The 13,534-nt window shown below is 35.6% G+C and overlaps 1 protein-coding gene across 2 annotated transcripts; it reads right to left on the bottom strand.

The window, feature by feature from the left end:
* Nucleotides 1-2,906: 2,906 nt before the first annotated feature.
* LOC112033005 (protein SLOW GREEN 1, chloroplastic) lies at nucleotides 2,907-5,597 on the bottom strand. 2 transcript variants are annotated; one of them, XM_065769481.1, is made up of 3 exons: nucleotides 4,295-5,597; nucleotides 3,170-3,355; nucleotides 2,907-3,007 (listed from the first exon to the last, which is right to left on the bottom strand). In XM_065769481.1, exon 1 carries the CDS (start codon nucleotides 5,387-5,389, stop codon nucleotides 4,352-4,354), a length of 1,038 nt encoding a protein of 345 aa, XP_065625553.1. In that variant the 5' UTR covers nucleotides 5,390-5,597; the 3' UTR covers nucleotides 2,907-3,007; nucleotides 3,170-3,355; nucleotides 4,295-4,351. The 2 variants fall into 2 exon arrangements, with proteins under 2 accessions (XP_065625553.1, XP_065625552.1); XM_065769480.1 differs by lacking the exon at nucleotides 2,907-3,007 and having other exon boundaries at nucleotides 3,019-3,355.
* Nucleotides 5,598-13,534: the final 7,937 nt, after the last annotated feature.

Here is a 13,534-nt window from a genome sequence, read left to right as displayed (position 1 = left end):
CTTGGTTTGAACTCGCCACGAGCTTCACCAGCTTTCTTTGCCTAAGAAACACCGCTAAACTTTTCCCATAAGAATACCAAAAAAAAAAAAAAAGGGGTGGGGGGGGGGGAGGGGTTGGGGGGCGCAAAAACATAATGAAATAACCACATATATCCAGTCAAATTAGGGTTGTAATACAGCAGACCCATAGTGTGAGCATCACAATGGAACTAAAGTAATAAACTATTTTTAACCAAACAGCCTCATACAGCGAGGATAAGAATGAAAACAGGAAGAACAAAGGCACCATAAAAGAAAATTTTGAAAATGTCCAGAACGTGTCCAGTCTATATGCATATATGTAGGAATAGATATCACAAATCTACATCAATAGAGTTTTACACATCTATCTGCATAATCATATGTTAAATATGTGTATGCACATATTTAAATATTAAATTCTTTCAGGACTACTTAGGAACCAGAAGGAGCTGGCCAGTCAGACAGCTTAAGTGGTAATCCAGAACAAAGTAAGAACCCTCAACGGGCCATTTCTATGATACCTTGGTTTACTCAAAAGCCCAGCATAAATGATTGAAAAACTTAGTGATAATTATGAACGTACATATTATATAAAATTTACAGAGCTGATAAGTGGTAACTACCAATGGAACCATTTAAACCAAGAAAAAGATTGTGAGCATATTTCTCCAACCATGCCATGATTACTGCCAAAACAGACATTGCAAAAGGCAGAGACTACTTACCATCAGAAATTTTTAGCATCAAACTAAAGGTCCTTTAGTCATGGACCCAAGGAGCATTGCTGCATTAGCAAAGTCAACAAGGGGCAGATGGTGCCCTCTAGCCTTTGCTTGTATGTAGAAATAAGGAACTTTTTCAACTGTATACGGGACATCGGCGACCCCTAGTTTTTGCTTGTGTTTGTCCTTAGTCCAAATGTATCTGTGCAAGTATCTGTCTCACACACACGCTCACATGTCTTTGCATGTTATAATACATATGCCCTTTACCCAAAAAAAATCAAGTCTTTATTAACCGCAACAACATATTTTAATCAAAGCCATCATCATCTTGCAAATATACACATGCACCGACCTTTGTAGCACACAAACAAATTAAGATATGGAATCGATAAAAACTTAAGCTTTAGCCAATCTGAAACATCAGACCAGAGGAGAATTCACTCTCATCCCGCAAATCTTTAAACTAAAAATAACTATAGCAATCTAATCTAATTGATTTTTACTAAGGTTCTAGTGATTTTGTATCTTGCAACAGAAAACTTATGGGTGTAGATGAATCATGACTAAAGCTACTACATTTGATTTTCAGTGCAACATGAACATACTAAACCCTCATGTGCCTTCAACATCCTTAATAAAACAATGATGCATTGTTGATAGTGAGAAAAGTATGACAAAGACTAAATATCAGTTGATGGACCAATGATTTTGACATGATCCCAAAAGTTACAAATTTAAGAACAAAATATTTAAGTTATAGTTCCTCTTGGTATCCCACCGAGGACGAGGAGAGTAAAAGGATTTCCAGCAACAGGACTAGTTACTATGTCTAGAGCAAGACTGGTTACAGCAACTCATCATGCACCAGAACTATCGTAAACACCTTTTTTTTATTGCTAAGTTACACAACCTCACTCTCACCTAGGACTTTTTTTTTTATGGGTAAGAAAGTGATATTATTAATAGAAAAGAAGAAAAGATACACAGAGTTCAAGATAGTGAACAAAGAACAACATAGAAAACAAAAAGAAATAAAGGAATCAAAAACCTATTCTAAGAGACAAAAGAAAATCAATAGTAAAACAATCCGAAAGACCCCAACACCGAGACCAATCGAGAGTTCACTGGCACAAATCTAACAACTAGGCCAAAGATTTCTCTATATCCCCAAAAGAACACCAATTATGTTCAGTCAAAATAGTCCACATCAAACATCTTGGTACCAAATTCCAAATATCGGAATTATATTTCCCAAGCCTATGGTGCCAATGACATAGTAAGTTTGAAACTGAACTTGGCATGGCTCAATCAATCCCAAACAGCAAAAGCATATGCATCCACATTGAATGAGCTAACAAACAAAAAATAAGAAGGTGATCCACAGATTCCTCATTACGACAACAATTTGCCAAGGGGCGACCAAGGAGCATAAAATTATCCAAAGTGAAAATTTGGCCATGAGCCTTATCCACATAAAAAATGCCACCCTTTTAGGAACCTTTACTTTCCTAATGCCCTTCCAAGGGAAATTAGGAGTAACATCTCAAATCTTATGATAAAAAGACCGAGTGTCAAACTTCCCACTTCCATTGAGGCTCCAACAAAGACTGTCACTTCCACCACCCCTAGAAACCTGAGATTGGATCAAGTGAAAAAAGGAGAAAGAAGCTGCTAACTCCTAGTCGTTGAATTCCCTATAAAATCTTTAAGTTCCACACTCTGTTATTTCCACCCACTGGAGGACTCAAAACATCAAAAATAAAAACTTCCTTATTGGCTGAACACAAAAATAACTGAGAATAAAGAGTTCTTAAAGAGTTATCCCCAATCCACTTATCATGCCAAAAAAGAATACGAGAACCATCTCTCACCACAAAAGTGAAATGCTTAAAAAAGCTCTCCCACCCTTCACTAATACTTCGCCATAATCCACACCCATGAAGCCTCCTACAAACTCTAGTGCTCCACCCCCCTTTCCCCTGCCCATATTTCATGGCAATGACCCCTCATCTAGGACTTAAGGGGAGGAGAGCTCATTGGTAGAACAACCGCAAACACCTATAAGACTATAACCCTACTTTCTTATGGTTTTCATGATTTGATTTTTAAGCAATAATTTAAACCCTTTCCTACAGACCGGATGATAAGTTCCAAATCATGAATTCTGTTTGCTGCTTTCCGTTCATAAATTTGATAGAATAATGTGGTATTTGAGTAACAGTGCAAGCAGCTACAATATTAGCTCCAACTTGTATCCTTCACTACACCCAAAAAAAAAAAAAAGGCAATTTTATAGGAAAAATAATAATATCTGCCAACAAGAGACACTAGACCTATCCTTACCATGCCTGAATATCACACTGCTTATCTAATTTTTAAAAATAAATAAAAGGAAGAAGAAAGTAGAATTGTATCTCCCAGACCTATGTCGAAATCCTCAAGTGGAAGCATTCTTCTTTTTTTTGCAAATAGTGTAAAGCATGCTACCATAAAACTATTCAGAATACAGGTGACCGAAGAACTAATCCATCTCTACTACATCATTTCCATCCCTATAGCAGAAAACCCTCAGCAGCAAGCTCTTGATCATACAAATTCCCGTCAAAATCCTGAAATATACACAAATTATAAAAGTTCCTCTGACTGTCATTCTTTAGCTGCAGTAATATAGTTCCCATCTTTGCCATTTTACTAAAAAACCATGCTCAATGCAAAAACCGGCTAATACACTCTAGCTCAAATGGTACTTCCTCCTCCCTCAATAATAGGACGGAGGATAACGCCATGGGTTCAAGACCCACAAGGAGCTGTTTAGCTTACCATTCACCTATCAAAAAATGTTCCAAGCAGAGACTTTTCTCAGGTCATTCAACATATCCAATACATCTTCAAAAGGCTCCTAGTAATGGTCAACCCAACAGGGGTTTCCAGTTTGTTAAGTGAATATACACAATCTATGTTCAAAGCTAACTAACCATGGCTCCCTTATTCAATTATCGTTTGTCAATACCAATAAAGGAGGCCTTCAATACTTGAAAAAAAATGTAAAGTATCAAAGAAATGATGATATAAGACCGATTTTAAGTACAAAAATCACTATCATTGTGACTATCACAGCCATGTTCTACAACAAAAGCATCGGAAGCAAAAAATGGTTCATGCATCACTCACGCAAAATAGCTAAATAATAAGACAATAGTGCCAAATTCATATTCCATGGAACATCCAAAATGCTCCAATTAGCTGCTACATTAAACCATACCAATAACATAATGCCATAAGAAGAAAACCAAAATGAAACAACAACAATTTCCGCATCAGAATCATTACTATTTCGCCTCCTCACTATCTACCAAAAGTTTAGACACAAATAACAATTCAACTAAACTTTAAACCCCACCGAACCTTTCATTAATTTTCATAATATCACCCTACTTTCCTACTATCCAAACAAAGTCACTATCCAAAGCATCAGCCATTTTAGCCTCCCCCAACCTTCTAAAAAAAAAGACCAAAAATAAATAAAAGAAAAGAAAAGAAAAACTCACTGTAAAACAAGGCAGTCATCGCCTAAGAATTATTCCCATTGCCAATCAGCCATTCTCTCAACGCCTCGAGCTCTTTCTCTCCCTTTCTACTTTCTGAGCAAAAAGCTTTGTTGCAAACATATTATCATCAAAATACTCCTTGTAAGGGTGATTCTTTGGCACAAGCCTTCGAAACTTGTCAAACTGTTTCTCAGCCTCATCTTTCTTACTCAGCAGAGTATACAAAATTCCCTGACACAAATAAGGCCTAAAATCTCTCGGTTCCTCTTTCGCAAGCTGCTCATAAATCCTCAAAGCCTCGTTATAGAGCCCTTTCACAACATTAATCTGCGCCACCAAGAGCTTGAAATCCCTCGCGTCTGACTTCTTTCCAAGCTTATCGCACTTCTCCGTTGCCTCCTCAACCCTTTTCGCAAGTTCCTTCAACATATTCTCATCAGATAGTTCAGAAGAAACCATGACAAGGCCATGATAGGCCTCGACGCGTAATGGGTCTTTCTCTAAGATCTCCTCGAACTTACTTTTGGCCAATTCTTGCTCCCCCATGTAGCTAAAAATGTTCGCTTTCAACAATGGCCACTCGAACTCTTCTGGTTCGAGCTCGATGAGACGGTCAATGACTTGGATAGCTTCTTTCAACTTCTGAGCTTTGATTCTGACCTCCATGAGGGACTTTAGAGCTTCGACGTCTTCTGGGTCTTGGCTCAACCGGTCTTCGATGCTGCTTTCCGTTTCTTCGGTGTTAATCGACTCCTCCACCGTGGGCGGCGGCGCTGTGGCGGTGGCGGCGAAGGCGGGTTTGTGTTGGAACCGAATAAAGAATAATGCGGCGGCGGCGGCGACGGTGATGCATGTGGTTTTGAGGAGAGGGGTTAGGGTTTTGGAGAGCTGGGGTTTAGGGTTTTGGGGAAAAGCGGAGGAGGAGGATGAGGCTTTGATAGAGAATGATTTGAACGGTGAAGATTGAGCTGATGATGATGACGGTGGGGTCCTGAAAGAGAGGGAAGAAATGGGTCTTTGGAATGATGGACGGTGGTGATTGACTGAGAGGTGAAAGGGTTGGTGACGGTAGTTCAGTTTAGAGAGAGACTCCATTTTTGAGAGAGAGAGCGAGAGAGAGAGAGAGAGAGAGACTTGGGAGAGTGTATAAAAACCCCGATACTGTGAGGGAATTTGGGTATGAGTGAGTATGGGAAAAGTTCAAAACCCTGGGTTTGTACTTCGCTGCAATATTTGGGTTTCTTCGATTCCCAACCTACCGACGACGGGTCGTTTTTTAGCTTGTTGGGAAGACGGAGAGAAATGGAAATGAAAATAAATGAAAAAATAATTTTAAAATATTTATTCTCTTCCTCTTGTTTTGAGAGTTTAGTACTAATTAGAAACTTTCCTTATTTGCAGTTTAAAATTTTAAATGTGAGGGGATGAAATGGGTAATAAGGAACACTTGTTTCACTCAATTTTTTTAAAATTTTAAATTTTCATTTTCTCAAATATGGGAAAAATTTGAGGAAATAGAATTAGATTTAATAAATTTTTTACTAAAACTCTCCAAAAAAAAAACCCCTTATATATATAGTCTTTTGTTTTAAAATAAGAGTCAAAGAGCACTAGCATCAGCCATTGTGCTACGCCAAATGCTAATATAAGTTGTAACACAAAAAATGTTCTATTTTACCATCAATTGTACTTTTGCTAATTTAATATAGCATTTGACAATACACTATTATCAAATGTTCTATATTAACATAACAACATATTAAAATAATATAAATAATTGTAGGGATGAAAGACCCAAGAATGTATATTGGGCCGTGGGCCTTGTCCGCTGACATTTAATAGTTCAAGGACAAGTAGACATTAGCGAAGAAGTACAAATCAATGAATTATGGAAGGATTCTAGTCATGAGGGTTTGGGAAGGTAGTTTGAAGAGAAATGCCTCCTAGGCTTAACAGAGTAGAGGTCAGAAGGGTTGATCTGCCATCGAGAGCAATACTCTGGACAATTCTACTAGTAAAGACAACCATTAGGAGGGAATAGGAAAAAGGGAAGCTAAGAAATATTTAAGAGAAAGTTCCTACTATCGCATTAAATGCTGTGCAGCTAATTCCATGGCTGTATTAATATGGAGGTGATACCTGAATAGTAATATTCAATCTTACAGCTACTCCTAAAGACTTCAGGAAGGTGCTGATAGAACAACGATCAAAGCCAGCAGCTTGTTCTACACATGGAAGGCTGAGATAAAGTAAAACATGGTAATATAAAGAAAAAAGGCCCCATTACAAAGAGGATCATCTGAGAATCTGTAGAAAGAACACTATAGCAATAAGAATTGTAATTGTAATCAAGTCTAAGAGAAATATATACAAGAGCTACTCTCTTCGGACTTTGCCGAGGAAGATTTTCTATGCACAAAACTTATTTATTTTTGTTTTCTTGTCATCTTTAACCCATTATGATTGTTGTCCAACTTATTGAAATCTAGTTTCAAGCCCACTCTCTACAAATTCATTGTGTTAGGCTCTTTTGTCCTTAATCCTTTTACCTAATTGGGTTTGGGAGCCAAAACTCGCCCTTACAACAATCAATAAAAAATTATTTAATTTCTCTAAACCTAAAACCTCACTCTCTTTTCTCTAATCTAAACCTAGAACCCATTCACAACCACCTCCATGACAACAACCAAAATCCACTGTGACTACCAACCACTATGATTTATGCATACACACAGAGAAAAATTAATAATAATAATAAATACATAAATAAAAGCCCAACCACAAGTAGCAAACAAAAACCCAACAAATCACAAGCTACAACGCAACCCGCCACCCGCCACTAGATTGAAACCCATTAAATCCACAAATTCACTCCCACCAATCACCACTCAAAATCAACCCACCACCATCAGCCAAATCCACCAAAAAAATATAAAACAAATAGAAAAAGAGAAAGTTAAAAAGGAAAGTAGAGAAGGGAAAGAAATAGATAGAACTTTGGCCATGGAGGAGTCGAGGAGTTTAGAGAGAGGCTGATTTCAAGAAGTCAGTGTGATAGTGTTGGCTAATGGTGGCGAGTGGTGGCTGTGACAATTCTAACCAACGAGGCTAAAGCATCAGCCATGGTGGTCGAGAGAGAGAGAGAGAGAGAGAGAGAGAGAGAGAGGTGAGAGAGAAAATTGGATTGTGAGAGGCGACAACGTGTTGTAAAAAAAAAAAAAAAAAATTGGTCTTGGCACATCTGATGAGCTATGGTTTTTTCCTTTTTGGTGTTTGATGTGCAAAATGTTAAAATTTTAGCATTTAACATAGCCAATGCTAATGATGTAGTAACATTATCATAAAATGAGTTCATTCATTTACCTCTATATTATCCTTAAACAATGTTACTTACTTTCTATTCATTTATTTTAAAACATTCAAACATGACTACTTAGTTCCATTCCATTATTTTCATTTCTTTATAATCATTCCATTCCATTATTTCATGAACTCCCAAACAAAGCCTTAAAATTTGTAAGTATTTTGATTTTTTTCATTTTCACCTTTTTGTTCTTTTTCTTTTTTAGAAAAATTAAAAAAATATATAACTTGTAACTTATAAACTATGGAGGGTTGAAACGTGGCCATCTCGTGGACTTAGGGCCGAAGAAAGAAGACCGAAGAGACACTCTTGAAATAAGAACTCGGCCTAGAACCCAACATAGAAAAGCTCAGGCCCAAGAGAAGATAGCTTATTTGGATTGACTGTCGAGGTAATCTGAGGAGCAAATTCATCATCAGATTTGACAAACTGACCAAGAAGAAATTAATGGATTCACAAAGGATGCAACTTCGGTTCCTGTTCCTGAGGAAGGCGAAGAAGACGATGCAAAGCCCAACATAACAATCATCTCTACATTAATTAGGTGTTCCTGCTTAATGTTAGTTGCATTAAATGTTGAATGATTGGCTTGAACAGTAAAGACACCTTAAAAATCTCCCTTCACGATAAAAAATGGCGAGAGGGGTGTTCGCCAGGACAAATATCTCCTTGAATCCAATTAAGAGCTATACAGTTGGAGAGGAAGAAGGAGGAGAAGATAAAAGGAGGGGGTAGCCAACAGGAATGGGGATCATGAAAATTAGAAAAGGAAAGTTAGAGAGAGAAAGAGCTTGTAGTTGGTCTTTGAAACACGTTGTACCTTGGGAATCAGTACTTATCAATCAAATAGTCTTAATCTTCCATCTTTGTCCTTCAATTATTTGTTTAATCTTCCTATTATGGATTTCTTTTACCCTTCCTTAGAAATTAAATGTATTGATCTAGAGCTTTAGTTTTCTTTGAATTTTTGATCCCCACAAAAACTATAAAGTTTAATAATTAGAGATTTTAAAATATAATTTCCTCCTTTTTATTTAAAAAGTGATCACATTATTCTAAGGTAGCAAAGTAAACAAATTTTATTAACGGAATTAATTGAAACTCACTTAAATAATTTGAAAATAGTTGCATTTCTAGAAAATAATTGCTACTAAAATTAAGTCATTTTCATAGAAATGTTATTCATGAAACAATACTCTCTCATTTCACATAAATAGTACAGTAAATCTTTATCATTAATGTCTCTTTTTATTTTGATGAGAAGAATTGTTAATTACTTAATTTAAGTTCAACACTCCAGCATCACCTGACCCAACTATTGTTGACAATCTTCTAAAACAAAACTGTTGTTGACAACATTTTAGGCCGATTGGCCTGGCTAATTTGTTTGTCGTTTGCCTCATCACAAAGGATTTTAAAAAATAATATAATTCTTTTGAGAGAAATAAATTAAATTATATACTAGAGACTTTTTAATTAAATGGCCTTGTTGGAGAGTGGGGGATAAGGTTGGCTTAGAAGTTAGGAATATGGACCATGGATTTTTCTCAATGTAATAGGGGAAAAAAGTGATCAAATGATTTAACAAAGAAACAGCGAAGAATGTACTCAGAATTCACCTACCATAAAGCCCTAAACCCATAAAGAAAACAAGATTATAAGAACCTCAGGCAACTTCTCTACAAATTTTCACTGCTGGGCTGATTAATTAGCAAAATCGTTTCTGTGATACAGGTCCACTAACTAACAATGAGATTAGTCCTGTTGGAAGAAATTTTCAAAGTTGAAGGCATTGCATGCCCATTGCGTAATGATGATACAGAAGCATTAGAGCTTTTTTATATATTGCCCCATAGGCCATAGCTGGAATTGCATGGACATTTCCTCCACGGACAATTCCATTCTATGAACTAAAAAAATATTTTTTTATGATATATGTTTGGTAGCTGCTTATTTAGCTTTTTTAAGTTTTATATTTTGTTGAAATTACTGTAAAAAAAGATAAATGAAAAGCAAAATAAGTTGATTTTTTTTTTCTGCTGAAAGCTCCCCCCCCCCCCCCCAAAAAATACTTTGATATGCAAATTGGCTTACAAATTAATGAGAAACTATCAATATTGAATAATAATGCGTAAATGCACTTTTAGTCCCTATATTTTGACGTTTTTCCATTTTAGTCCCTACATTTTATTTTTTCCACTTTTAGTCCCTAAAACCAATTTACGCGTTCCATTTTAGTCCTTTCCGTCAGTCAACCGACGGAAATAGCTGAGGTGGCAGCCGGAGGTATTAAAATATTATAAAAATGTCATGTCATCTATGACACATCAGCATATAAATTTAAAAAAATTAATTTATTAATTATAACAAAATTAAAAAACATAAAAACAAAATTTAAATAAGAACATGAACCCAGATGAACACAAGAACATGAACCAGATCAAACCGGCCACACACTAGTCTCTCATCTCAAACTCTTTCTTCCATCTCAAACTCTCTCTTCTCTCATGGCTCATACCCGAGCTCTCTCTCCTCTCATGGCCGATCCATCTCATAACTGAAGACCCATGGCCGAAGACCCAAGGAGAAAAGCTTTAACCCAGAAACCCAAGCAGTAACATTTTCTTGAACTTTCCTTTGTTCCACCTCATCTTCTTCTTCGCTCAAATCCCAACCCAGCAAGAGCCAACCACCTTTCTTGGCAATAACGTCCACCATCTCACCCTCCCAAGCCAAATCCCCCTCTTCACTATCACACTTCACACACCTCCTCACGAACCTAAGCGGCTTGTGAAACCCCAAAAAACCACCACCACAGCTCTCCTTCACCGCCACGAAACTCAAAGACACGAGCTGTGGTGGTGGAGATCGGTGAGGTCATGGCAAGATCAATCCCTCTCTCACGGCGATGATGGCATTTTTATGGGTATTTTTTGTGGCAAGATTGGCGTGATTTAGGCAGAAATCGACGAGTTGTGTGCTAATCAATGGCTTGGGTTTCTAATTGGCGATGTGGGTTTCTGATTGGCAGTATGGGTTTCTGATTTTGGTGTCTTTGTGTTTCCTCGTGGTGGGTTTCTTCAATTTTTTTTTTCTCTTGGTGGTTTTTATGGTGGCCGTGTCTTGTGATTGTGGTTGTTGGTTTTGGTTTTTGGCAATTTTTTGTGTTTCTTTTCCTCTTGGTGGTTGTTGTTTGTGGTGAGTTTGGTTGTGGTGGTGGTTGTTGGCTGGTGGCGCGGTGATGGCAAGGTGGCAATTTTCATGTGGTTGATCTTGCTATGGTTGGGGTTTGGGTTTGTTCACGGTGGAGAGAGAGAGACTGGGGAGGAAGGAAGAGAGAAAATTAGAGAGAGGAGATTAAAATGGAGAGAGAAAATTCTGGGGTTGTGTTCATAGGTTCATGTTCTTGTGTTCATCTGGGTTCATGTTCTTGTTTAAAATTTGTTTTTATGTTTTTTAATTTTGTTAAAATTAATAAATTAATTTTTTTAAATTTATATGCTGATGTGTCATAGGTGACGCGGCATTTTTATAATATTTTAATACCTCCAGCTGCCACCTCAGCTATTTCCGTCGGTTGACTGACGGAAAGGACTAAAATGGAACGCGTAAATTGGTTTTAGGGACTAAAAGTGGAAAAAATAAAATGTAGGGACTAAAATGGAAAAACGTCAAAATATAGGGACTAAAAGTGCATTTACGCCAATAATAATAACACCAAAAAAAATTGTTTTGAACTTAATTTGCTATCTATTTGTTTTATACCATACATCAAGAAGATAAATATTTCAACAGGTTCATCAACTAGATTCACCAAAAAAAAAAAAAAAATGATATTGAAAGTAATTACAGTAATTACAATAATATTAACAAACCAAGTAGTATAAATGTATAATGTGCTAGTTCTAAATATCGATTTTATGACTTTGTTATGAATTACTTTTATCTCAAGTTTATCTGAAGAAAAAATCATGTGTCAGTAATAACCTCTTTTTCTATTTTCATACATCTCATTTAATTTGTGTCGTATTTACAAATTAAATTACTCCCAATATAACTTGGCATATGTCTTAATATTCAACATCTATTTTTCCAAACACCAAAAGTCCTCTCAATGACAAAATGAAGTGATGAGTAGATATAATTTAGTTATATTTTAAATTTTTAATACTTGGTAAATGGCTTACAAATAAGAAAAAAATCAAATATTGAAGCATAAAAATTTAAGAACAATATATAAAAAATAAAAGGAAGGAGAGCTTGCTTAATAATAATAATAATAATAGCATAAAAATAATCTTTATAATGATTTTTTTTAATGTTGAAAATAGAAATGACGGCATTTTAAGAGAGTTGACGGAAATTTTTTTTTATGGTAATGGATGGAAACTAAAGTGATGCATTATCAAAGTGACAATTTTTAAATTTAGTGGGTGAAAATGACAATCAATCAAAATTATATGGTGTGAAGTGAATTTAATTTGGTCAATATTTTTTGTCATGTACGATGATTATTAGAAAATTTTCATGTTGTATACGTGTCTCTACTATGTTTTACTTGTATTTTTGGTTGTAAGTGTACTGTTCACCAACTCAACAAGCATGATATTATTGAAAACTAGTATTTTTGGATATTACTTATTATTAAAAACTAAAAATACTATAGCAAAGTAATTTTTAAATATATAAATAGTGTCATGAAACTTAATTTTAATGAAAATTTTCAGAATTTCGTGCTTTTGGGTCTCATAAATAGTGCACGGAACACACTGTTTAAAATGCAAACGCGCCGAAAACATACTAAGCGTGAGTTTGGATAGAGCTGAAACTCACTTTTAGCTGTGTTTGCGTCAAAATCAGTGGGTCTCGTGCACTGTTCACGAGACTCATAAATACTTTTTTTAGCAAAATTTTCATTAAAACTGAGTCTCACTGCACTATTCACACATTTAAAAATTATTTTATTATAGTGTTTTGAATTTTGAATTTTGAATTTTTAACTATAAACGGTATCTAAACAAGTCCAAACACTAGTATTGCTGTTTACTTTTCTTCTCTTTTTTAAAGAAAAATTCATACAGTTGTTAAAGCAATAAAATTTCTTTATAAAAAATTAAAGGAAAAAACAGAGAGTAAAAAGTAGCTACTATTCATGGAGGATCCACATGGGAGTAGGGACCCGCAACCAATGAAATTTTGGGACAAGACACTACCTCACAGGCTCACACGTGAAACATGAAAATCAAATAAGCCGCTATTTTTTTTTTGCGGGGCTTTTACCTGGAGCTCAAAAACAATAGCTAAAAAAAAAAAAAAAAAAAAAAAAAAAACCCAGCTATACTATACTCTCAGATTACTTTTATTTTGCTGAATATAATCTCAGTTACCTGGAGGTCAAAAACAATAGAATAACTTAAAAGATTAATCTTGTTTAAGTATGTAACGTGTAATCAATTCCAAGAGGCAACTCAAAGAAGACAAAAATTGATGATTTCAATAGCTCTTCAATTGATCGAACAAGTGTCATCGCTAGCCTCTCAATAATCCATTGACAACAACTTAATTTATCAAGAATTGTGAAACTTGAAATCTAATATGTTTAAAAAGTTGATTTTTTTCATTGGTTTGTGTAACATACATGCAAATACGTATAAGACGCTTTAATGTATTACTATATTAGAGTCTAGAGAGCTTGTTTTGTGTAATACAAAATAAAATCTAAACCCAGAAATAAACTCGTGAGTCCATAGAGAAAATAAATTATCATCTAAGGTGTTGTTGATATCATAGTGCAGAGCAAGAGTTGAAGCCGCAAAGTCATCCCAAACTCCCAGTGTCTTGCTGCGGAAATAAAAGTTTAAAGGTAATCATTGGAA

The sequence above is a fragment of the Quercus suber genome, unplaced genomic scaffold, assembly GCF_002906115.3.
Source record: "Quercus suber isolate HL8 unplaced genomic scaffold, Cork oak 2.0 scaffold_1176, whole genome shotgun sequence".
Lineage (NCBI taxonomy): Eukaryota > Viridiplantae > Streptophyta > Magnoliopsida > Fagales > Fagaceae > Quercus > Quercus suber.
The sequence above is the reverse complement of the archived record's forward strand: the minus strand, read 5'-3'. Positions and strand labels throughout refer to the sequence as shown.